The sequence below is a fragment of the Carya illinoinensis genome, chromosome 13, assembly GCF_018687715.1.
Source record: "Carya illinoinensis cultivar Pawnee chromosome 13, C.illinoinensisPawnee_v1, whole genome shotgun sequence".
NCBI classification, from domain to species: domain Eukaryota; kingdom Viridiplantae; phylum Streptophyta; class Magnoliopsida; order Fagales; family Juglandaceae; genus Carya; species Carya illinoinensis.
The window spans coordinates 3,108,077-3,134,949 of record NC_056764.1 but is presented as its reverse complement, the minus strand read 5'-3'; the positions used below and the strand labels follow the sequence as shown (position 1 = coordinate 3,134,949).

The following is a 26,873-nucleotide window of genomic DNA, read 5'->3' as shown; positions in this document are numbered from 1 at the left end:
TATAAAACAAATAAGCTATAGATAGCTAATTGTGTTTTTTTCTTTTGATTTGTTTTTCTTTAATTTCTAGCTAATTGGGTTCGTTCTTCCTTTCCTCCATTTCATGGGGCTCTTGAGAGTGGTCCTTGCGGCCACTATTCATATTTATAAGTTCCATTACTCCATATATATATGTAATATATTGGTCTTGATAATTAGTTGCGTGTAGCTTAAGTTGTACTGTAAATGCTAGATATTCCATCTTTAATTTATTATTTTCGTTAATTAACGTTGTGTAATCCTAGTCTTCCCTCGTCCGCAATCCATTCAATCCTTCATTGATCATTACGTGCCGGCCTTAATCGATCCTGGATTCCTGATGAAAGCATGAAAGTGACTCCAAATTGGTTCCGACCTCCTAATTTCTTTTATTTTGTACGTACGTTGTGCATGTTATCGTAATCAATTGTCTAGTTGATTATACTAGAGATAATGATAATAACTATGAGGAACAAGCTGCTAGCTATCTTGAAACCATTGGTCCAGTTGTTTATAAATTAATTAGTCACTGTTCATCTTCTAATTTTAGCCACGAAGTTTAATTTGAAGGGTACTTTCTAGTAATATTTTTGCGCCCAAGTATATATATATATAGAAGAAAAATCTAGTTGTAAACATAATTACATATTAATATATGCATAAATCTAACATAATTGATCAAAAAGTAGATTTTATTGAAAACAATACTGATTTAAATTTTGAATATAAAAGAATCAATATTGATACACAGATTAGTACGCGACTTTATTTGTATGTAGTAAAACTCATATATATATATATATATATAATTTATTTCTCACAGCATTGGGTAAGTAAGAAGATTGATTTGTTATTTGGCTTTTGCATGGGCTGGTTTTATTACACCTACAAAGACGTTGCGGATCTGCTGACGAGAGAGAGACAAGCTGCATCATATTCTAATGTTCTAATTCTAACGTGAGAGAGAATATTAATTTGCAATTGATCCTAGCACTCCATTATGCACATGCATGCATGCTTGTGTTTCTTTTTTAGGACAAGATCAGCAGGCACTCATCATGTACATGATTTATGTCACTTCAAGTTAATGTTTTTCGATCCATCGCTAGAGTTTGCAGAAACGGGATAAATAATAGTTCGGAATCAACAAAGAACGCGCGGCCCTAGCTAGCTGTGCATTAGAGGGTTCCTGGTGGGCAGTGAGAGTACTAGAATTTGGAGGAGGCCGCTACAGCCGCTGCATGGTTGCACCCATTTCATGAGCTTTGTGCATGCAATGAGACCATCATTCCCGAAGTATCATACAAAAGTCCCCCGAGATTTTTTCTTTCTTTTTTCTTTTTTGTTAAATTTGGAGGCAAAAATATAACCAATTACATGATTCGCCCCCTGCTGATGGATCGATGTACGTGCCCGAGATTTGAGCATGGCTCATGTATGAAAGATCGTTAATAATTTATATGAAAGATTACTAGTTAAATTACATCAATGCCCTTTATAAATTTGTTGCATAGGCGTTAAAATTCACTCTTTTAATTTATTTATGGCTCATGTATTACATTTGCACGTAAGCTGGTACAAGTAGTACGTACCTAGCCTGCAGCTTAATTATAACTTGGTTGAACTCAAAATTAAGCTGTAAGTTTTTCTACCATATCATGAAATGATTGAATACTACTGTGTTGAGGTTTTATTTTAGACGACACGCAAGCTGTAGGATATACATCTGAGAATTATTTATTTATTTATTGAGACATTATGTTTTGGATATTAATTGTGATTTCAATTTACTAAAGTTTATTATTAAAGGTCTGCGAATAGAATTTCTCAATCATTCTTCCAATTTTAAAGAGTTAGAGAATGTGAACTTCTTTTATACTACTTTAAAATTATATGTACAGACCTTTTATTAAATGAAAAAAAATATTATTATAGAATAGATTATATTTTTATAATTTTAAAAATAAAATTATTTAAACCTGCATTGCAGTCTTAAAAACTATACTTAGTATTGCTCTTATATTATACCCGAAGAGGATACTTATGTATCAACTTGCAGCTTACAATTTTGTTGGGCAGTTATTCTAATTTGCAAATGAAAACAATCAGCGCCGGTATTTCAGGGAGTAGTGCGAGCTGGAGAAATCCATGCCGGCTGTCCGTCCGTGTTTAATTTTGACGGAAATCGATAGGCCCCATGACCTTTTTTCTTGAGCTCGAAAGTTGGACCCTTTTTGTAAATCTTGTTTCAGGTTTGTCTGCACATTGCATCGTGCTGCATGCAATCGTTACCCAAGTGAACTAAATTCCACAACATTAACATATATACTCATGTTAAGTGTTATAAAAGCTGGGATGATATTGCGGAAAATGGCTTGACCCAGCATTTTGCGCAATGAACGTTGAAGAGACACCATATATTCTTGTCGACGGAATAATATTCAACCAAAGTTGGTCAATACAAAGACTGCCTAGCTAATCGATTAGTCAAAATGGGTTTGAAGGAAGATCAGCATAAGTACACTACTGACTCGGAAGTTTTTGCTAGCTCTAATTTTCTCTTCTGATCAGGTCAAGATTAGGAATCTGTTTTCTTTGTTGCTGAGTTTAGTCTTGTCTCTTTTTTATTTCAAGGTTTTTAATTTGTAATTTTGCTTTCTTTTTTATTTATTTTTTTCTCTTGGACTTCCTTTGAAATACATGAGCGCCTAAAGTTTACCGCTTATCACGAGGCCTGGCCTGCCTGTTGGAGTTTATGGCATTAGATTTGCGTCATATAGATGCAAAATTAGACCTCATCATCATGTGTTACTCGATCATTTGAGTTTTGGCGTCATTAATTGTATATTCAAGTTAAGTTTTATACAAATAATATTAATATACCATTCAATTAGAATTTGTTTTTACGAACAACTCATTTAAATATAAATAAAGTTTAAATCGAGTTTACTGAAATTTTGAATTCAAACTGCGGACTATTCTTGTTAATTTGGGTTACATATGACCCCTACAAGATATATTTAAAGATATATCTTATATTTAATTTCAACCTCTATCGTATATATTTAAGGATACTAATAAAAGAGTGTGCAGAATTGGTTCTCTCTCTTCCTTTTCTCGAGTCTCGCCTCTAGCAAAATCCATTCCAAAGGAGAGTGGAGTTTTAGCTCCTCATTCATTCCTCCTATCTGTTTAGACCAAATAATGTGTAGTGGTTTTTTTCAATTTTTTGTTGTGTTTGTTATCCAAAGTGTGGCGAAATGCTGATCTGCTATTCTCCAAGCCTAACGACCACAATGCGCCCCACCGTAGGATCTCCGAGCTACTGATCCTTCAGACAAGCAAAGAATTGCGTCTAACAGAGTGGCATGTGCGGGTCAAAGTGTGCTTGATTTCCATGCGTCGTCGTATAGGGAAGCTCCTGCTGTCGCCACACGTGGTAGGGACTAGGGTTCTCGGTTTATTCAGACCCGACCACAATTTATTTACTTTTGTATTTTTTTCCTACAAATCTGAAAATGCAAATCTACAGTTTTCCAAACTATAATTCGTCATTTTTAAATTTATCTTTTTATTTTTGTTATTTGCTTTTGTTTAGGTAAAAATAAAAAAAGAAATAGTCTAATGGATATTTTGTCCATAAAGTGAAAGTCCTCTCCTCTTCTAAAAGGTGAGGTTTGGAAGCCCTCTCCTCCTCTAGAGAATGAAAGATAAAATATTTGCTTTAGACAAAGTGTTGTCTTTTAAACTATTATCTGTAAGAAGTTAAAACTATACCAATCACAAAGAAATTTATATATTGGGAGAGTCTCCAATTATAAATAGTTGATTTATAAATATTGTATTAAGTCACAGATATAATTTTACTTTCACAAAAGAAGGAGGTCTATTTCTTGAAAAGAAAGAAATTAAAGATACGGAATAGAAAATACTACAAAAAATTGGGCGCGCACCCCGTCCGTGGATGAGCCGAGAAGGTCCCCTACGACTCCTTATATAAACGTTCATGATGAGTCTGACTCATCAGTCATCACATACATACCAATTAGCAATTAGGCAATTAGACAACTCGTAACATTTTGCAGGCAAGGCATTAAGATTATATATATATATATATACATATTAAAGAAAACCAGTAGTTATAAATTGTAGAAATTGACCTTTAATTGTGACAAATTAAACCCTAGCTGTAATTTCAATTGCATCATTGACGACTCATTTCATGGTCCTAATTGTGCCATAGCTAGTTGGAGTACAGCCCAAGTCTGGGGATAGGCTTTTACCTATGTGCATGTGAGGTGTGGATGCAATTCAATTTAAATCCCAAACGAAAAAACATGCATAATATAAATTATTAGAACAACAACGTTACAACCAGCTTGTATAGCTTTCTGATGTATATTCACGGGCCTAGCTAGTATATATATAATGTGTTTTCTGCCGAGAGACAACAAGACTTCAATATTCCCCTTTTTTCTTAAAAAAAGAAAAAGAAAAAGTTAATAATAATAATAATAATTTGGTCATTGTCGGAACCAAATCCATGCATCATTTTCAAGGCCCAATTATTGTTATTGGGATACGGGTTTGACCCATGTAGGCTGTAGCCCATCATCGCAGTGGTTTTCACCTTTCGGTACAATTAATTAAACCAAACGGCAAAACCCCGTAGAATCATTACAATGAAACTTGAAAGCTGGGCACTGCATGGGTAAAAGAATTAGATCAACAGATTAGATGAAAAGAACGAAATGCAAGAGCACTGGGTAATTAAAAGATTTAGAGCAACAAATTAAAACCCTCGGAATCATTCAATGAAACTTGAAAGGGCATGCCGCATGCATGTTTCCACGAACTCCGAGTCCGATTTCTACAAAATAACATTTTTTCATTTTTTGGTATAAAACAGATTTCCGAGGTGCATGATTATTGGACTTTAATTCAACTATATATATATGTGTGTGTGTGTGAGTGTGTGTGTGTGATGATATATCTCTGTCATGTAGACCCACCTTATAATATATATATACATGCTGTTATAATGAGGTGATTCTCCAAAAATAGAAGGCTTTTCCAAATAGGGCGCGTTAAGTAAGTCCTAATTATTTCGTCCGCAAAATCTGACTAATTAGCCAAATATTAATACTTATAAGAAGTACTTAATCAATTGTTAATTTATTATATATTTATGTGCAGATCATATAATTATGATAAAACTATTGGAAAATCTACATAAAAATAATGACCCCTCGTTATAATTATGCCCGAAAAGTAGTTCTTTAAAACCATCATGTCTAGCTAGTGCCAACACTGAGCTTTAGGCGCATGGCATGCACAGGCACTAATTTGTTGATCAGTCCAATGGATTTACAAAATAGAGACATCCAATTTCCTTGTATTTGTGTAGCACTACTTTAGACTTGAAGTGGACGTACAGAACTTGAATACTTGCTATTCTAAAGCCATATATAAGTAGTAGTGCTAATAAATGGCTGGCAATTATTTATAATGGGTCTGATTCTAGTTGATCAAGATGAAGGTAGCTAGTAGCTAGATCTAGGTCCTTTTTTATGATCTTGATCCAGTCCTTAAAAATGGAAGGCAGGCACCGAGGAATCTTTTGACCTGATCTCTCTGTCAGCTTTCTCCCTCGAATGATTAAGCCAAAGAAATTAAGGTTAAATCATATATAGATCGATAGACGGTCCAATATTGTATGATGTGATCGATCTCATAGATATATATATATATATATATATATATGATTTTTTTGTAAGTGGTTGCAGGTTGAATTATTATTAATATAGGATATCTGATTAATGTTACAGAGCATTCGAGTTCAGACGTCGGTGCATGGTAGATCGGCCGTTGGTTGTTGGGTCTTGATAAAAGGTGGGACTAGCTAGCCATATTGAATTGGGAGCAAAGTAGAAAAACATTATTAGTAGTCATGTTACATCTGTGGATTGATCAACTAATGAAGTCAACGAAATATGTCGGGTGCATAATATATCATATTATAATTAAATGGATTCTTGTACCATATATGCACCATTAATTCTTTACTTAGTTTTATTACTTTTGCTGATCAATTGAAATTATATCAACTCTCAATTGTAGTCCGGGATGTTATACTTATTGAAATTAGGAATTTGTACGTACAACTATTTAACAACAAAAAAAGGTAAAAATAAAATAAAATAAAAGAGAGAGAGAGAGAGAGAGAGAAGGATTAGTGGGTTACATTCATATATATATATATAGACAAGCCAATTAATTTTGTCTTCAACTCGTCAAAGGGCATAAATTTCGCCTAAGATTAACCATATGTATATTATACCAACTAATTAATTCTGGATAAAAAAAAAAAACAAGCAGGTTGAGCTGGTCTTTTCTTTCTCACAACCATTGAGCCAGTGTAAAAAGTGCATGTTGTTTATCGTTAAACCGTTACTACAAGAAAAATGACTTTTTATATTCTTAAATTGGATTAAAAAATATAAAATAGTTGCCAACACCTCATCTTCAAAACTGGTCAACGTTAGATAAGCCAATTGGTCGGAGGTGGTAACAAATCTCAGACAAATTAAAGGTTACAAAATCATGGTGGTGCGAGAAACATGCGAATTAACATACACAGCTCAGCTTCCTACGCACTAGTGCTTGATTATAATCACAATTCACAAGTGTCACGACTCACGCCCATACTCCGCCTCTGCTCAAAAAGCACCACAGCTCGGCTCAACTCAGTCAGTCAGTCAACGTTTCCGGCCAAAGCCTACGACACATGCATTTGTAGCGTGGATGTAGTATACATACAATATATATATATATATATATATATATATATATATATATATTTATAAGCTATATATATACCCACCTAATTTATTAATTAATTAGTTCACGTACCCTAGCTTGGTATGCATGCATGCTATGCACTACACTACTAGTACTACAACATATTCGGCCTAGCTAACTTATGGCCGAATATATATATAGTAGTTCCAATGCTCTAATTAGATCACACCCTACCATTACAAACAAATAATTGGATGTTTAGTAACTAATTGGCCAATTTGATCATTCGCACGTTACAAGAAAATTGTTTATCTACAGTTAGTTATTTCTTGTTAAACTGATTATTTCTTACCAAAATAAGTATATTCTCATCATAAATAATTATTTTCATCGCAAATAACTCATCATAAATACTCATTTTTCTTTTAGCGTCGGAATCATATATATTGCTCAGATTAATTTCTCACTACGGATCAAATAATGTTATTTGCGCGCATTAGAGCATAAGTAGGAGCTACGTCTACTGCTCATGACAAAAGAAAATCCTTAATTGACATGAGTTGACACATGATTCACTTAACAAAATAACAGGAAAAGATCTCAATCCTATTATTTAAAGGCGCCTAATTTTTTAGGAGGTGATGGGGGACCAGAGCAGCTTCATGGTCCAAAGTATGCCGTCCCTACTTATAAATACCGTTCACCTTTTCTATCCAAAATCTATATATTAGGGGGGAGGCGGGGTGGAAGAAGTGAAATATATCATAAATCAGTAGTTATTGAGAAAAATGTATGCTCTTTAGATGTGGTTCCTGTAGGCCCACCAAAATTACATATATAATTACAAAACATTAATTATGAACCTTTTGAGTTTATACTTAAATTACAGTTTCTTGATACAAAAATTACAAGAAAGAAAAGGGAAGATGAATAATTATTAAGATGATCGTCAGTAGTAATTTGCTTCACAAAACTTATGGGTCAGCTGCCACATCAGTAGTTGAACCAATCCCCACCTGCAACCACGGTGAGGAACCCCCACTCGTGTTCATGTCCTTCAACTCACTTAGCTTAGCTAACTTCACGTTACTGTCTGCCTCATCATCCACATTCGGCACTGAACCATTACTGTCATTGACATTATTGTTGTTGTTATCATTGTTGCCGACGTCATTGTCTACATTTTGACGGTGGTGGAGGTGGGTGTGTTGTTGGTAGTGATTATCTTCCTTTTCTTTCCCACCTGTCCAAGGCTGTAGATAAATTTCTGTAGATACTTCGAGGCTTTGGGGCTTTACTTGGTCCCGCCGAGCCCCATTGAGATCTTCAACTGGTGCAGGCAGGTTAAGATCGAGCTTCAGGTCCAGCAAGTCTGAGTCATCGAACTTAGACCTTGGATTAATTTTCTCCATCTGATCTTGCAACTGTTGAAACTTAGCTATCGTAGACGTGTCGGGTGCGTTCGACGTGATCCAATGGCACCTCTTGTGGCCCCCTAGCGCCTGCCCGGACGAGAAAATACGGTGACATATCGAGCATTCGTGCACCTTCGATTTCCTCTTGGATGTGGATGCCATTAATGGTGGATCAGAACCTTGATCGAATTGTAGGGTTGAGTTTGATTTAGTTGGGAAGAATTCTTCGTGTGTGATCACGTCTTCATCGGCTTGACTATCATCGAGGTGGTGGTCGAGCCGGGCGGCGAAACAGCCTTTAACTTTCTTGTGGCTAGCTCTATGACCACCCAATGCTTGGTGTGAATTAAACACTTTCTTGCATGCCTTGCACTCGAACAATCCTTTGGCCACGCCCTTGTTCTTGTTGTTGTTGTTGTTCTCTACTGGAACCCTAAAAGAAATTGGAGCAATGAAATTCATGGGGTTTCTTCTCTCCTCTTCTTTACTAGCTGAAGCACAAGACTCCTCCGGCTCGGCCTCGGCCACCGTAGGGTCGACGGCTGCATTTGATAACATCATCAAGCAATTAGCGAGGTCTTCCTCCTCGCTAGAAGGGCAATTCGAATTGAAATTACCCACTTTTGCTCTGAATGATCTTTTCCTTTTAGACCAGCCACACTCTCTTCTTCCCGTGCCATCTTCACCTTCCGAACCAGGCGACGACACCAGGGACTCGGCGTCTTCGGAGCTACATTTTCCATGTTCGAGAAAAGATTTCCATGACAAGAATTCTTTACCACAATTCTGGCAAACCCGACAGCTCTTTAGACGATTTGGGTTCGTTCTCAAAGCATACATGCGCTTGTTACTAGGTGGAACGTTGCCACCCGCGAGCTTTTCCTCCCAATCACTTGCAGGGTCTTCGTCATCAATGTGTCCGCTCTCGTCGCCTATTCCGTGCGCCCTCATGTGGCCACCCAGTGCTCTTCCACATCCAAAACCTTTCTTGCAAATTTTGCAGAAATGCTTCAAGTTATTAGATTGCTGTTCTACAATCAAGGCCATACAAAATTAAAAAGGAAAGAGAAAAAAGAGGAGCAAAGAGGAAATCCAACAGAGAGGAAGATCGCGCAGATCGATGTATGGTAGGCTAAGGATAATAGAAGAGGGAGAGCTAGGCCCCCAGGTTGGCGTTTATTCTTGTAGTGGATGTTGTGTCGTGGGGTTGAACGATGAAGATGAAGGGGTAGTAGTCCTGGTTTTTAGTTGGAGTATTGGTTGAGGTTAATTTGTGAATGGAAGAGAGATAGCGGTGTGGGAGTTCTGGAAGAAGTATAGAGAGAGTGTGGTAACAAGTGGTGGGAGGGTGAGAGGGTGAGAGACTTTTTCTACGACTTTGTGGTGGTGGCGCCGCCGCCGGTCAAAGAAACTAAAGGAGGCCCGAAACTCCAGTACTGTGTTTGTGTATGTGTGTATGGGAGAGAGAGAGCTCTCGAGAGAGTGTTGAGAGAGTGAGTGAAAGGGGAAGGGAGTGGTTCTAACTGCCATACCTATTCATATCCCTTCAATTCCAAGCCAAGAAAACTAACTTATGCTTCTCCTTGTTTGTCGGTTGGTTCAAGCTGCTTTTCCACACAAAATATATAATATTATAAACTAATTATAATTATCCCTCGCCCTTTTGGGTTTATCCTTTTATTACGTTTTCTATTATATATAAGCCTTTTACAAATGAGATATTACACTTTTCCTAACAGGGTCATGTAAAATATTAAATGCTCTCAATGGACCTCTTTTCCTTTTGTTGTTTCAATTTTGGAAGACGTACGTTTACAAGTCAATGAAAAAACTCTTATTATGTTGAATTTCAATGATGCAGTGGAGCGACCAGGCCGCAAAGTTAGGATCTCAATTAAAGTTGGCCTAGATCAGCTTGATCGGGCCCTGTTTTAGTGGATGTATCCACTAATGTCTTTTCCCAGTCTATTTAAATCATATTTAGTCGTGATCAGTACAACAAGAGAGGATATAATATTGTCAACTTCGCATATATAATCCTTAAATTAATTTGAACAAGCTGCAAATTGGCTTTCTAGTTAGGAGACCTGCCTCATAGTACTACAAGCTGCTTAGAACATGACTATAAAACGATCGAGCATGGAGGTTCGTTACCAGCAATAAGTGTCGAAGTTTAACAAATTAATAGACTAGTGAAACTAATGCACGTGTATACGACTTAATTTGATTAACTGATCTTGCCTCATAGCATATCACGAAGCATACTGATGGATCAGGCGTGAATGTCTAATGCTAGTTTGATGTAAAGTTGGTGCTTTTCAGATACATTATCTGTAGAAATCGAGATCATGTGTTTGTAAGCTTTCTATGGTTTGGTTTCTTTTTGTGTGTAATTAATTAGTTCGTGCTCCCTAATTGGTTGTACGTTTTATCTGTCCGACCTACTTGACCTATTTCTGGTACCAAGTCGAATGCGAAATGTTGGCGCAAGGGTTTACATCCTTGATTTGCCATAAGTAGTACTGCAGCAGATCATGATCGATGAGTTGTGTTCTGATTAATTGATAAAGGTGTAGGGTTTTATGTCCATGACTAGGAGCTTAGACTATAGTACTGATGTTCTTCTTTCCTTCCACAACTTGCTAAAGTGACAGCACAGTACGTACTTTCGTTTGACAGTCCACATCAATCTAGCCAGTAAGCAAGAGTATCGGGAAGGCTTTTGATTCATCTATTCATACACATCGATCCCTTTTTATCTTTTCTGTCTTTTTTTTCATCGATTGTTCTTTAAAAGCATATATTAATGGTTGAAACTTCAATGATAGTGAGTTATGAAGTGTCAACCACTATTCAAATAGTCAGTAAACTCTTTGTCAAGCAATAAACAAAGACCTTGCTTCAATGAGAGCTGTGGTTTTATTCTGCAATCCATCATTAATCATTCTTTTCTTTTGCTTTGATTCAAAGCATTCCCAAAACCAATTAGTTAGAGATCCAAGAGTGATCAAGAGCATACCTGTTAGTTCAGCTAGCTAGAGTGAAGCTTCCTGCAGTCTGCTTTAGGACTGCATCTGATCTGCAAAGTTACACCAGTTCTCCTTTTGAAAGATGCAATCTCTTCTCAACCATCATTCCAGCTTCCCTTGCTCTCTCTGCATATGGAAAAGTTGCATCGAAATTGGAATTATTTCAAGAGTAGAACCTTTAAACATTCAAAAGCAGTCCGAAAGGCCTTAATTAGACTTCAAGTAAAGCATACATAATATGACCATGGAGTGCGTAATAAGATCGAGTACGTGCATTTGCGTGTAGGGTTTACAACGTCTAGAATTATGTGTGGGTTAGGCTCATGTGGTCCAGGACCATGTGAATTAATGGACATTGGGGACTTTTGTTCTGCAGAAGATTCAAAAGTTCTTGGCACCTTTTGGCAAGTCTGCTCATTTTTAACTAGTAATTTAGAGAAGTAGTTCTCTTGAAGCCGATACATTTATTGAAGTAATTGATTCGAAAATTAAATACCTGCCAATAAATTAATGCTAGGTATTATGCAGAAAAAGAAAATATTTCTTTGAAACTAGAAGGTATATATTTTTCAATAATTTCGGAAAATTAAATTAAATATATTTAGGTTTTAGATCATGATTTTTGCAAATTAATTTAGAGAGGTAAGCAATAACTTCTGCCGACATGTTGAAGTATTCATTACTCAATAAATTCATAAGAACAGGTAATTTGCAACCAAAAGTGGAATAAACTATGATTACCGATAGAGCCAGGCCAGAGAAAAGGTAGGAGAAGAAAATTAAAAAGGAAAAGGGCAAAAAAAAAAAAAAAAAAGTATTGAGGGAATCGATAGGCCGGTAAAGCGGTACATAAATAGAAGCCAATCCAAAACTCAAATTCTGGATCGTATTCCAAGTTTGCGCTCCAAAGATTGGGCTTGGCCCACTAAACATCTATCTGAAGTTTGGTGGCTCAGATCGGTACGTTGTGGTTATCATAACAAAACGATTAAATATAGGATAAAAATCTCCATAGATCACTTTATATATATATATATATATATTTTTTTTTTTGAGAACCATATTCTCAAAATATATATATATATATATATATATATAGCCTGGGATTCTATGTTTCCAACTCATCGGTATAGTCAAGATCCTTTGGATCAATTGACAATACATTAGTTTCTCACTAAAAGAATCAAGGTTTGAATCCTCCTCTCCCGTGTATAAAAAAAAAAAAAAAAAATCTCATTAGGGCAAAGTCCATCAATGATTTTGTATCAAACTGGGTAAGATTATATATACATATATATATATATATATATATATATATATATATATATATATATATATATATTTATATATATTTTATCAAAAGCATCATAAATTTGAAGGGGAATATAAGGGAAGTGAATCGATAAATGTGGCCATGAGAAGATCAATTATATAATGATGCAAGAAATTGCATGGTATGCAGATGCCGCATATCAAGGAGAGAATGATGAGGCATCAGTAAGTATATGTCAAAAACTCATTTATAGAAATGATTCAGAAGAAGATTACTGGGAAATTAAGTCAAGAAAAGTTTTATTTTCTTCCCCAATTTTGGATTGTTTTGGTTTGTCTTCAATTTGATTACAAAGTCCAAATTTGGAGATGCTTATTTCTTCTAACTTTGTCTCTTTCTGCATGCATGAAAGTTGCATGAACCGGAAAAGCAGTACTTGCCACTTATAGTCGGTTATATGAATTATGATATATCTGCTTGGTGGGAACCACTGACGTGGGCAACCTATGCTATTAACTTTGGACTCGCACGCATCCATTTTGTGCTATGCCAAAATTGTAGGGGTTGTCTCGTATCAGTTGTGAAAATGGTTAATGGTTAGTTTATAAGTACGAAAAAAAGTTTTAATTTTTGAACTAATTTTTTGAATTGAGAGAGGTCTAAGACTACTCAACACTGATATTAGAGCTTAAATCTACCAACAATCTTGACCCAATAGTCTCCAAGAGATCCAGATTGTCGTTGCTCCAATAGTCTAACAATCTGGTTCTAAATCGGTCAGGTACCAACTCTAATTTTTATTTTTTTAACACCGGACTGGATCAGTTCATATAAATATATTTTTTAATTTTTTATATTATATATAATTTTTATATCTAATATATATAATTATATATAAAATAATCTTATACTATATGCTAACTTACTAATTAAAATAATATTCAATTTTAAAATCCTATATAAATAACCATATAGTCACTATAGTTTATAGTATTAGTAGTTATACCAATACAATATCACTATATATTATAATATATTATAATATATCATTATAGTATATATATATTATAATATACCACAATATCTTATTACTATAATATTATATCTTATAATATATATAACATATTATATGCTATATATATAAAAAAAAGATTGGGACTGATAAAATTGAAAATATCAATTTAAGAGTATAACCAATGCGATATTGGTCTGATTTTAAGCTATGTCTAAAATCGGACAACCAGCTGTCACACTCCTATGTGAGGGAGGGATTATTGGGGTTGTCTCACACATCGACTGTGGAAGGGTTTGGTGATCACTTTATACGTGTGGTCGAAAGCCTCACATATTGAACTAGCTTTTGGGAGTGAGAGATCAGACAAAACCACCAAAAAATTCCATATATTCGTGGCCCTTAATTTGTTTGTTCTGCTTGTATATTGTCTGATTAACAATTTTTTCCGGTCATTTTTTATTGCGCAGGTAAAAGATTGGAGCCTTTCTTCCTGGTTTTACTTAATTATTGATTGCTCTAAAATCGAATCAAAGGTCTATGCATGATGCATGTATTTTATGCTTATATGACGTATATATGATAGGTGAGATACACAATTGGAGAAAGAAGAAAAGAGAGTAGTACAGGGATGATTTTTCCACAATAGGTAAACACCATATTAGTCATCGTTGGTGCACGAAGACAAACTTAAGTACATTATAGCTAATCTGACTTTGATTCATCGTCGCAGACGCCACCAGCAAATTACCTAGAAACATGTTTGATTTTCTTATAATTCTTTTGCTGGGACCAAAGCCAGACATTATATATAGCTAGCTAGGTTTGAAAGTTGACAACAGATCGATAAGTTTGGCCAGGTTGCCATCCAGCCGGAATGACGTTGTTGGCTACAACAGTATTGCCAGACTCGAGCGAGGTGAGGCGGATTGAGAAGGGAGCCTGTAATGTTGAGCCCGAATTAAGTTTCCAAACTGCACCCCATGACTGCTGCATGGGAAGCCATGTATCCGAATCAAGGGCCTGTTTTAGGTGAACTGCACCAAGGTCCCCATCTCCCTGTTCATATTCAATTAGGGAAGCAAAATAGTTGGGGTTGGAGCCAGAGTCTACGTGAAAGGCTAACGACTGTCCGCGATAGTTGCACTCGACCCTGAAAAGTCATTGGTTTTTGTCATTAGACAAGATGATTAATGAAATGGAAAACAATAGAATTTTGAAAAAATGACAATGACAAGAAATTTAAGGTAGTTTATTCAAGGAAGAAGGATAATGCGATACTCATTATAGTCAAAATATTTGAAGTATATAGAGCGATAATCTCTTGGACTTTTGCATGATCTGATTCCCCATATCCAAATTATTGTAGACTTTAAACCCATAAATGACTCAAAACATCACGCTAAACATGCTTAATTTTCTTCGCCCCCACGCCTCATGCATGCATAGTAGAATTACCTTCTGTACTGAATCTGCAAGATTCCAGCATTTCTTAGTTGACCAGCCTGACCAGAAGTTGCCATGGCACCAAAAGCGGTGCCACTCAGATCAAAATGAACAGATTCTGAGGTACACCCTGGACACTCATCCGTGATAACTACAGTCACTGGATTTCCCGAGCATGCTGCATTCGTATTGCACTTAACCTGTGTGATAATCAGATGTTGCCACATGGATCCCATGAGCCATTTTTTTCAAAATTAATGAGAGGATAAAGGAGACGGGCGTTGAGAATGTCCTGACCTGATAACAAGCTCCACATCCTTTGCCTGACTCGTATAAAGAAGGCCCTCCGGCCGATATCATTGAAGAGAATGGGGCTTGCTCTACCGTATTCCCATATCCACATGCACCCCCTACACATGCAAGAAAATCAAATTTCAAGCATATATAAATGACATTTTTAGACACATTTTCTATGCATATGAGATTAAGGGCATTTGCCATTACCATCACTCCCGGCACCTGTTGGACTTCCATACCAGGTTGCACCGGCGGGTGACCAATTATTAGAAGCAGATTGAACCTTCGAGACATTAAGAAGCTGCTTGGGGTTGAAGCAAGAGCCTGGGCTCAGCAAAAGAGAAAAGAGAGCTACAAGAGTAATTAGAGAGCATGGATATTGAAGAACAAGATCAGCCATTATTCTATCACAGTGCTCAAAGAACACAGGCCTAGAGTTGAGCAAGTGGCAGACGTTGTGTGTGGTGTTGGCTTATATGAGATGAGATAATGGATAATGAATGGTTCGGTGGTATTTATAGAGGAAGGACGGGGATTGGTTTCTAATGCTTCCAAGAATAATATAATATGCTACGTACATGCCACTATGAGATCGATCGATATATAGAGCTGCTAGCAGCTAGGCGTTGAGTTTCATTTTCTTTAGTTACAAGCTGCCAATTAACATGCATGCTTTTTGATATATATGTCAATTGTCAAATGCATCATCATGTATATGTAAAACATTTCCTTCACTTATTTTTCTCTAGTATTAGTACTCATGCAGCAAGCTACCATATCCATACTCATCACTTCCAACGTCGTAATACGACTTACAAAGATATGGGCTATTCCGTATCATAGGATGCCATGACTTCCGCCATATATCATGGACCACTTTCCTCAATTAAGATTCAATGGATTGTAATATATATATATTTTATTAAATTGATGAAATCATGAAACGTCACGTATTCTTAATCTGAGGCAACTTGATCTTTGGCGCCATACTTCAGTCTGATATTAGTTAAAGGCTTTGATCATGTGATTCATATTTAGAAGAAAAGTCGGAAATATTAAAAATGTAAGATGATAACCACGGTGCTGCTCTTTTTCTTTTCATTCTTTTTGTCTTTGTTAAAACAACTATGTTTGTATAAAGATTGAAACTTTATATTTAATTATATCATAGTGATTAAATTTTTTGTAATTTATCTCAACGAAGTCCTCCTTAATTTGTTCCTAAGTTACCATGTTTGTGTTCATTAATATAGAATGAGATTTACCCTTTCTTTGTTCTGTACGTACCTTGGCCGGCCAAGTAACCATTGAGGCACGAACTTGAGTACCACCGAATTAGTCATGTTTCATGTGGAAACTGCGCGCGTCAACTATAAAACGGTTACCCGCAAGGATAGTTAATAGTTAAGCCATCTTGACGGGACCCACACGTACAGTAGACCCACATGCTTCGTGGGTCCCATATTCTACCAGGATTTCGGACCGACCAAATTAAACTTTGTATTTTTGTGTCCACGTTGAGAATGTTGTGTAGATCGATTTACGGTGACCGGCCCCCACTTTTCAAGGAGATGCAAATTTTAATTATCCTCGTGAACGATTTGCGGTTTTGATTGAAAGCGATGCTTGTTTGTGGCGTTAATGGCGGTTATTAGCCGTTGAAAATCTAATCCACACCTGATCTGACGGCAGAAAAATACTCACCTGGCACGTGGGGAGTCCACATCTTCAGAGACAACGGCACGTAATATTTGGCAAAGATTGAGGCTAGGTTTTCTGTAAGTACTTTGTCAACAGTATTTGCATCATGTCGGGGAATGTAGGTACGTACATACATACCGAACACATAAGCGATATATATATACATGTTATATATATAACTAGGTGAAGAATCTGATATTTTTCTTCAGTACCGATCAAGTCGTTGGTTGACACGTTTGCTTTGATGTAACATTGAAGGATCATCAATGGTAGAAGTATTTTTCTTTCTAGTTATATATAATATATGAGCGAGATGGAGCAATGACTTTGAATGAAGGTAGGCAATATACCAGAGGCCGAACACATGGTTTTCACTTTCAAGGTCAGAAAAGAGAGACAGAAATCTAAACCCCCAATTAGGTGTCTGGATGTTGCATATAGCCATCACTTTCACAGGAGGGAAAAAGAAGAAAGAGACGAAGGAAAAAAAATACCGAAGGGACAACTTGTTAGTAGATCCTGACAATGAACATTCCTGTAGGATCGATATAACTCTGCAATTGAGATAATTAAGTTCATTTTCTAGGCAAACTTTAGTTACTAGCTAGATAGCTGCTAGCTCTGAAGTAGAGGTTAGCATACATTAATCCTTCAAATGGAGTGCAATTTTGTAAAATTTAAATTTAAAATATTAATATTTTTTAAAAATTAATACCATCATAATGGTCATATCAGTATTTCAGTATATGAATAGGGAAGCACTGCGGCTGCTGCTGGAGCTACAGCTAGTTATAGCCTGTGCTTTTATTTTTCATTTTTTTTATATGTATTTTTTTAATTTTTTTAAATATTAAAAAAATTACAACATTATTTAAAAACACTTAATAAAAAAAAACTCCATAATGAGCGAGTGGATATATCTACATCTATATAGAGCGAGTGGCATAAAATTCACTATCAATTAATTAAGATTATATGATGTACCTATACTAACCCTAAACATATATACTGACATACTTAAAAAAAATTATAAAAATACCGCCGTATGTGCCATATACTTCGACAACATATGTTTTGACGGAATTACTATCTCAATACGATTCCTAAGGATGCTGCTGAAATGTTAATTAATATATAGAATAGTATTAACATAATGACATTCGTACGTACGTATTGATGATGGCATAATATCTTTATAATTTGTCAGCATCGATCGGATTTGATCCGAACATGCAAGTATTTTATAGGTAATAATTTCCTCTCATTTTCGAACTGATTAGACACGATTTCTTTTAAAAATTTCCAAATAATATATTTTTTAATTTATTGTTACATTAAATAAATGATAATCAATTGCAAACCACATGCATTGTCGGATACAAACTCTAGCTAGCAATTAATTACAAAAGTTTTCAGAGTTTTAGGTCTTGTGGCAAGATATATGGGATTTGGACTTGACCCGTTCTTTTGATTTATTTGCTTTTGGATTATTTGGAATAAACTAATTGTCAGAGTTTCTAATTTGACGTAATTGCCTGTCACCATCTTCCTTACAATAATTAGATGATGAGCCATTTAATTCTAGTGATTTTTCTTTTTCTTCAATCTGGACAGCTTTTTCATATATAAAATAGTAAAGTTATATATAATCATGAATAGTATCAGTGTTATATATATTATTTAAAAAAAAAAAAAAAGTGAGATTTGACATTAAAAAATTAATTCATATATGTAAATTTTATATTTATTTTTTATTTTTAAAAGAGTGCGCAACATTTAGTATTTTATAATTGTAAATATTATTTTTTTTAATATAAAAATAATAATCATAATTCAAAGGAAGACATTTTAAAAGGAAGATACAACAATCTATTCTCTCGGAGAGTACTACGTACTATGCCCATGATTAAAATAAAATAAAATAAAAAATCAAGACCCGTGTTTTCACATCAAAACAATATTCCTTATAATTATCTTATTTCACCATTTCGTTCTTTCTTTGTTTTTCACAGTGGTTTTTTTTTTTTTTTTTTCCCTTTTTTCTTTTACTGCATTTTGATCTCTCGTGAGTTAGGATTATTGTTTTTCTTCCTGGTGAGTTTGGGCTTAACAACAAAGCCCAACATCCAAATTATCCAATTCTGTGGTGTGTGGTCTGGCTTTCCCAAAGCCCAGTTCCGTGAAACATAGGAAACTGGACTTGTGACGCGTAATCCAATCTGCGGAGAAAAGACACTTCAGAAAAATTATTGTCACCAATAAATCATCTTCTCTGGCACGAATTTTAATAATTTCCACCAAACCGATCCGCAGAAACTCAGAATTTCTTATTTGAAACTACCAAAAGCAGACCCATTTCAACTAATTCCAATCTAGTTATTTCTTCTTCCTCGTATATTTTGTGCCCAGTGCATTTAAAATCGACTGCAGACCACTTCATCTTAGGCCCGGTCTAATTATAAATTTATAAATTAAAATAATTTAATGTGATATATTTAATTATAAAATTATTTTTATTATAAAATAAATCTAAAATATATCAAGTCACGTTAATTTACTTTATTTTTATATGATCTCTTTATAGATACAGCACTTATCAATAAAAACTGGGACATGTGTAATTAAAAACATGCACTTATAAATCTTATTTTCAGTAATAAAGTATTGATAGGTCTTATAATTAAAATCTTTTGAAATCATTACAAATTTTTAAGATTCCTACACCTTATATATAATTATTATTATAATATAAGATATCGTCGCTCTGTCATATGAGTAAGGTACTCCATATATAAATCGTACGGTAAATGGATGCTTTTTTCTTTTATTAATCTTTTTAGTTATATATAAAAAGTAATGTCGTAAAGCTATATATATTCACGATTAAAAAAACGACATTAAGAAAGTTGTAGGTTAGGTGAATGCATAAGAACATGGCAGCAATATTGATTCATGCATGTGTTGAAATAGATAATTAGATGGTTGTTTAATGATCAATATATTACAATAATCGGAACAATTAAGAAACATAATCTCGTCGTCGGTGTTCTTTATTAACCTTCATATGTTGTCGACAATAAAGCAGCAGCATCATTTAAAATAACGGACATCATTGTCTAGACCGGGGTGGCTTCATGTTATTAAACAAATGCATGGATATTATTATATATATGGTCAAAAGTTGATGATATATTCCTTTGGTTGCCTCTATTCTATGTAATTTGAAACTAAAAATACATAAACCTCGATCCCTCAAACTTCTCTCACTCAATTTTTCTAAACCATATATCAATTTCAGCAATCACGTAGCTACCAAACTATCAAGAAATTGCCTTCAAAAGAAAATTTATTCTAAGAATTCTATGAAAAACAATTAACTAAAAAAATATTAAGTTAATTTTTTTTTTCAAAAGTCATTTCACAAAAAATAATAATATAATTGGGACTAGGTCATTATATATATAAGGTATCAGAGCCACCTAGCGTAGCTGGCCTTGGGGAAGTTGTAATATCTTATAAAGTTATTACTATAAGAAAAATAAGCTGTATTTGTCGTTTGTTTAGCATATAATCACCACATATAAATGTTTTTCTTGTAGTGCAATATTTATGAGTGCTTAACTCTAATTTATCCAGTTAAGGATCTTTGATTGTAGAAATTCAGCTTCTTCTTCGACAGTTTGTGGATTTTGAAGTTACACATGTTAAACGATAAGGAAATGAGGAAGCCCATTTGCTTGCAAAAGTTGCTAGAATGATAGATGATATTGTACAATGTCCGCATTTTCTTCTTTCTAGAATCTTGTTAGATGCTGTTATATACGTAATTGCTTTTATTTGTATGTAAACTTTTTAGAATGAAGTATTGCTGTTATTAAAATAAAATAAAATAAATAATTTAAAAAATAAACAATAAAAAAACTTCTAGTAAAATTGGACTTTATAGGTGAATCTTAGGAAAACTTTAAATTTATTAGTCTTTTGGAATTATAGAATAATTAATATAATATATCAATCGAATTGAGTGTACAAGAAGATGCATGGTGAGTGATATATATTATACATTGTCTAGTATTGGATCGTGGCTACGTGACAAATGTCATGACTGGAGTAAGGGGCGCCGGGGAACAATCTTAGTTGTGTTATGAATGAAGCAAAAGGTTAGAAGAATAAATTAAAGCATGATTAGCCCTTTAATTAAGTAGTGCAAATATTAAAGAATGATTATTACAAAGTCCAAACGACGATAACGCCAAATTACCATGGTTAGTACGTCTGCTTTGTGTTGCAAAAAGGAGCATTTTCTGCCCATCACTTTACCTCTTCTATTTTTTTAATGTTAGGATTACGACTTTTGTTTCTTGTACTTACAAAAATACAAGGGATCGATGATTAATTGGAGGGATATGAACAAGGGCAAGAGTTGCTTCCATATGGGATATAGCCGTATAGACTGCACAAGAAGAAGTACTGTTTGGACGGTTGTTTTATATCTTCCAAGCTCATTGAAATGATCAAGAGCCGGCTCTTTTACCACAAAAAACAAACTTATATAATGCTCATTTGGGACAATTAAAGGAATCAATAACATCTTAAGTTCTTATCCAAATTTGAGGAACTCAAGTAGGAGATCGATAGATAGATAGTGAATCATAAGATATATATATATATTACTCCTTTAATATTCTCGGGTACAAACACCAGTAAGAACAAGATCTTCTCCTTTTCACTTGAAATGGATGGTATCGGTTTAGCGTACAGCATGAATATATTAATTTAAGTACTGATTTCACATTACGTTAACAAATGAAATTAAATAACTTAAGTAGTCCATGTTTTAAACTAAATGGATACCATCCATTTCATTTTGAAATGGAGAGGATACGGATCCTTGTCCGTAGTTATAATTAATGTTGTAAGCCTACTTTATGTTTCTATCTTTGTTTCAACACTAGTCTTAATTAATTAAGCTTGAACGGGAACTTTGAATTTTTTTTTCCCAATTAAAGGAACACTGTATTCTGTATTTTGGAACTAGCGTGCGTAATCTTGCCTCGTAGTAGTACTTCTGCCAAAGAAATGGCAATTTGCCACCATGACAATTGAAAGAAAGGGATAAGATAAACATTTGATGGCCTGCCTTTTCAGTTCAAAGGTTGGTGCGCGCTAGCTGTAGACATTTCCTTAGTATTAAAACATTGGTTTGGTGCTTGTCTTAATGCTGCATACATCAGATCGAACTTTAAATGGGAAATTAGGAATTAAAATAACAGGATGGAACACCAAAAGCTGTTTAAGCAATAAAATAGTTAGATGCCTGATCTCCAAGCAACTTGTCCAGTCCTGATCATGAGTTCCTCTCTGTTTCGTCCCTCTTTCCTAGCTCGTTCCTACCCTTTCATTTCGCTGTCTTCTGCTGGTACTACATTATGATCTACAATTCTAGATCCTATGCAACATTGTAATCTGTTAATTACTATATTATAAATTCTTTACTGATTCGTACAAGTTAAGAGTATTTTGATCAAAGACACTCACTTCTTGCAATTCTATGCTGTCCAAGTGGACCCCCTTTCTCTTTTATTATATATCTTTCAGCAACTAGTCATATATGGATTATTTCGATTGAAACGCTATTCCCAAAAGTTAAAAAAAAAAAAAAAAATTATACAATTTTAGTTGTAATTTTCACTTTAGGTTGGCCCTTCAATATTTTTTACATAGAAGAATCTAAATTATTACGATATCTCTCCTATCAACTTGGTATTCAAAATTCAGATAGAAAAGCAGATGAAGTAATGCGGATCGTTGTCCATAACATCAAGGGATTGTCACACCTCACCTACTAGATTTTGACATGACTCAATTATTCGATATTCAGATTTTACTGATCGTAAACTCTTATCTGCCCGTGTACTCTATGTACGTTTTACACTTTTACTGCTAAAATCATGGGTTCGCGTGCATGCAGGCCGGCTACGAACAAAAAGAATAATCCATATTTTCCAATTGGAACCGCTGAATCGCTGATATTATTCTTTATATTAATGTTTCATGGAAGCTCATGTAACTTATGGCAAAATATCATACATATATACAACTTTATATGAAAGTACAAGAAAGTGGCCGCTAGATTTCCCTTGTCAAGAAATCTCTGTAATTGCACACCAATTTCATCTGTTTTGTCGACTTCCTCGTGTAAATCCTTCGACAATTCCCAATGGTGGGTTAAAAAAAAAAAAAACTCCTCTTTCAAGTACTGATCTATAACATAAGACGAGCAATCTGATTAAACCCTCTCTCTTCTCTTTGCCTTGATTTGATTTCTTCAGCGCATCTTAAAGTCCTCTCTATCTGGTACCCTCCTCCAATGCTGACTTCTCTCTCTAAGTGACAACAATAGCTCTCGAACACACTTACATTCACATGCAATTTGAAACCCATCAAGAACAGAAACTCAAGCTCCAATTTGTTCAATTCTTCGGTCGTCAATCCCCCAACTCGAGCAAAGTATGAATTTCGGTAATTCCTGTAAAAAAAGATCGAAGACTAAAGATTAGATTAAAAGGAAGTATATGCTATTAAATGGCCTAAAGCTTTTGGACGGATCCTCAACATTAAAGTTCCAATAAAGAAAAAGTTGGGTAGAAAATACTCACATGTCCTCCACATACTTAGAAGCCACCATAATGGTTGTGATGAGAAAGCTGTGGACATTTCTGGCACTGATCCGAAATCCAGGATTGCTCTGGCAAAACCGATCAATATAGACATATGCAACAACATAAATCGATGGCCCGGCTCGAGTGTATCGGAAAATCCTCTCTAGATATGACAGAATCGTCATGTCCGGCGTCTCGTGGCAATCAAAAACTCGGGTTCGACTGTCTTTAGATAAAGCCCATTTGCAAGTTTTGGCAATCCTTTCATTCCTAGCCATACTTCTCTCGATGAGAGAGGCAAGAACATTGATCACCAATGGCGTGTTCGAGTCATCTTGGTAGGAATAGGAGTACACATCGGATCTAAGCTTTCTTGGAGATATTGCGAGAGTAGATGCATCCATATTCAACTCTAATGATATAGAAAGAGTGATTGGCTATTGTGATTGAAGAAGCTTTAACTGGAGGATCACCTTGAATGAGGAAGAATGAGTTAATAGTCAGAGAGAGAGAGAGAGAGAGAGAGAGAGAGAGAGAGAGAGGTTCTGCAATTGAGGGTGAAGGTTTTTAGAGAGGTTTATATACAAGTGGCCTTGGGGGAGAAATGATTTGGTGCTGGCTAGAGGGAGTGAGAAGCATTGTTTTCAGCCACTCGGAAGGTGGGTGGAAGCTATGATAATATCAAACTATAAGGTGCGTGTGCATCCTATTTGTAAAGGCAGAGTACAACAAACCAGCTCAGCTTCCTCCATTGTATAATACCCTCTCTCTCTCTCCACATAAAATTTTAACTCGCCGACAGTGGGTTGTGTAAGAGATAATTCCGTGAATCATGCACCAAATCAAATCACACAAGAGTAGCCAAGAATCAAGGAGCTGACTGTCGGACTAATCACAAGAATCAAGCTCAACATCTGTTACATATTTACAGCCACGTTTTTAGTCAGCTTTACTTATATAGACTTTCCATTCTTTGTATAAATCTAGTACTCAATTCATTTGTATGTGTGATTGAATATTGTAATTATTTTCTGTTAATACATAGTCAATATTCAAATCTCATCATGGTATCAGGAGAGCCACCCTCTACCGAGACCCCGATCCCCAACACCCAACCCCCAATCTCCACTCCACCATCCCCCATTGAAACTCCACTGATTGCCTTCAACATTTCCGCCCAAATTAACGAACGGCTCACTCCTTCCACCTTTCCCCAATGGCGTGCACAGTTTGAGGCTTTACTAATTGGCTATAATCTTCTAGAGTATGTCACTGGTCATTATCCCTATCCCCAAACCGATGATACCCTTGCATCCTCTCTTCTAAAAAATCACTGGGTCAGGCAAGATAAATTAATACTCAGTGCCATTTTAGCTTCCACCACCCCAACCATCACCACCTATACCGATGCAGATTGGGCTGGAAACTATGATGATAGGAGCTCCACATCTGCTTATATCTGCTTTCTTGGTTCAAATCCTATTTCTTGGAGTTCAAAAAAACAAAGGGCAATTGCCAGATCATCCACAGAAGCTGAGTATAGGGCCCTTGCAAATGCAGCATCAGAAACCATTTGGTTATTAACACTATTTCAGGAACTCGGCTTCCCTATTTCTTCACCACCAACATTGCTTTGTGACAACTTAGGAGCTACTCAGCTGAGTTTTAATCCTGTTCAACACTCTCGGATGAAGCACATTCAGATTGACCTGCATTTTGTTCGTGATATGGTTCAAAAAGGAATGCTCAAAGTTCATCATGTAAACACCCAAAATCAACTTGCTGACCTTCTTACAAAGCCACTGTCCAAACAACGAACGGAACAACTAAGGTCCAAGATTGGTCTTGCTAATGGCAGCCCTATCTTGCGGGGGCGTGTAAGAGATAATTCCGTGAATCATGCACCAAATCAAATCACACAAGAGTAGCCAAGAATCAAGGAGCTGATTGTCGGACTAATCACAAGAATCAAGCTCAACATCTGTTACATATTTACAACCACGTTTTTAGTCAGCTTTATTTATATAGACTTTCCATTCTTTGTATAAATCTAGTACTCAATTCATTTGTAAGTGTGATTGAATATTGTAATTATTTTCTGTTAATATATAATCAATATTCAAATCTCATAGGTTGAAGGGGGGAGGGAAGAGAGAGAATCCATACACAGCTGGGAGGTCATTGGGTAGGTCTTTGAGGGGCCTCAAAACTAGAGGGCATGCATTTAAAGATTGACTTCTGCATAGAAATTTGTGTCACGTACCTCAGGGGTGAGACCCGTAGTACTACATCTGGTGGCCAATACACGTGCAGACCCTCGACTGACTGCCCCCCAAAATCGTCAAAATCTTGGTGTCCAACTTGCGCATACTGAAGTTTCCCATCCCTGCATGTCCTTTCTCTTTAGGCCATTTAATTTTCATCTCTGTATGGGTTCGAGATTCCATGTCTTTTACATCACTGTCCACAATTTGAGGAATACATACTTTTGTAAGATTCACTCTGAATATAGCTATTCTCGATTTTGATGTTTGGCGTTTGTATAAGTTATGCATTTTCTACTTTTACCAAAGTTCAGTCATAATTTGTGCCATTGAGTACATTATATTTGTAATTCTATGGTCATATCTTAACGAACTGAAAAAATAAATTATGTATAATTACTTATATTAATCCGTTTGTGCAGCGATAATTTAAAAAAAAAATGTGACAATCTCAAAGTCAATAACTTAATGTACAAACTACAAAGTGTAAAACATTAATTATTTTCTAATTAATATATATACATTTCATCCTTTTACACAGCGCGTACGTACGTGCGTGCGGATGAACGAAGCTTCTCAATAGAAGCATGGGCTGAAAGATGATAGATCAGTCGGTGTGCAGAGACTGTTTCGCAAACGCCGATTTTGTACTGCAAGAAAAATCTCATGCACCAAATATTAAAAGGTAATACTAACGTGTAAATATAGCTAATTACTTTAAAAAAATTAACAATTAAAAAGTTAATTTTTTTTATATGAGTTCGGTATTAATTTATTTTTTTTAAAATAGATTATACAATATTTACACAATCACAATTATAAATATCATTTCTCAATATTAAATATATACATAAATAAGTTTATTTAAAAGCAATACATGGGCCCACGAATCATATCCACTCAACGTGTGGGCAGCTCCAAATCTTCATTACAATGATTGAGTTTTTGTTTCTAT

The 26,873-nt window shown here is 35.2% G+C and overlaps 3 protein-coding genes across 3 annotated transcripts; all 3 read right to left on the bottom strand.

Moving 5' to 3' along the window:
* Nucleotides 1–7,563: 7,563 nt before the first annotated feature.
* Nucleotides 7,564–9,809, bottom strand: LOC122291408 (zinc finger protein ZAT9-like). The gene has a single exon (XM_043099116.1). The coding sequence runs from the start codon at nucleotides 9,279–9,281 to the stop codon at nucleotides 7,794–7,796; it is 1,488 nt and encodes a 495-aa protein (XP_042955050.1). The 5' UTR covers nucleotides 9,282–9,809; the 3' UTR covers nucleotides 7,564–7,793.
* A 4,374-nt stretch (nucleotides 9,810–14,183) lies between these two features.
* Nucleotides 14,184–15,805, bottom strand: LOC122292508 (putative expansin-B2). Its single transcript, XM_043100900.1, has 4 exons — nucleotides 15,499–15,805; nucleotides 15,292–15,404; nucleotides 15,007–15,194; nucleotides 14,184–14,701 (listed from the first exon to the last, which is right to left on the bottom strand). Exons 1-4 carry the CDS (start codon nucleotides 15,689–15,691, stop codon nucleotides 14,368–14,370), a joined length of 828 nt encoding a protein of 275 aa, XP_042956834.1. The 5' UTR covers nucleotides 15,692–15,805; the 3' UTR covers nucleotides 14,184–14,367.
* Nucleotides 15,806–22,993: 7,188 nt separating this feature from the next.
* On the bottom strand, nucleotides 22,994–24,278 carry LOC122292405 (cyclin-U2-1-like). Its single transcript, XM_043100745.1, has 2 exons — nucleotides 23,652–24,278; nucleotides 22,994–23,521 (listed from the first exon to the last, which is right to left on the bottom strand). The coding sequence occupies exons 1-2, from the start codon at nucleotides 24,056–24,058 to the stop codon at nucleotides 23,257–23,259; spliced, it is 672 nt and encodes a 223-aa protein (XP_042956679.1). The 5' UTR covers nucleotides 24,059–24,278; the 3' UTR covers nucleotides 22,994–23,256.
* Between the last annotated feature and the right edge of the window lie 2,595 nt (nucleotides 24,279–26,873).

What these genes read in the sequence shown, in the direction of transcription:
- LOC122291408 (XM_043099116.1), bottom strand. Translation starts at nt 9,281, where the DNA reads ATGGCCTTGATTGTAGAACAGCAATCTAATAACTTGAAGCATTTCTGC.
- LOC122292508 (XM_043100900.1), bottom strand. Translation starts at nt 15,691, where the DNA reads ATGGCTGATCTTGTTCTTCAATATCCATGCTCTCTAATTACTCTTGTA. An exon ending in GATGTGGAGCTTGTTATCAG is followed by an intron (nt 15,195 to 15,291) that starts GTCAGGACATTC and finishes ATTATCACACAG; the next exon opens with GTTAAGTGCAATACGAATGC. An exon ending in TTGCAGATTCAGTACAGAAG is followed by an intron (nt 14,702 to 15,006) that starts GTAATTCTACTA and finishes ATGACTTTTCAG; the next exon opens with GGTCGAGTGCAACTATCGCG.
- LOC122292405 (XM_043100745.1), bottom strand. Translation starts at nt 24,058, where the DNA reads ATGGATGCATCTACTCTCGCAATATCTCCAAGAAAGCTTAGATCCGAT. An exon ending in TCTAAGTATGTGGAGGACAT is followed by an intron (nt 23,522 to 23,651) that starts GTGAGTATTTTC and finishes CTTTTTTTACAG; the next exon opens with GAATTACCGAAATTCATACT.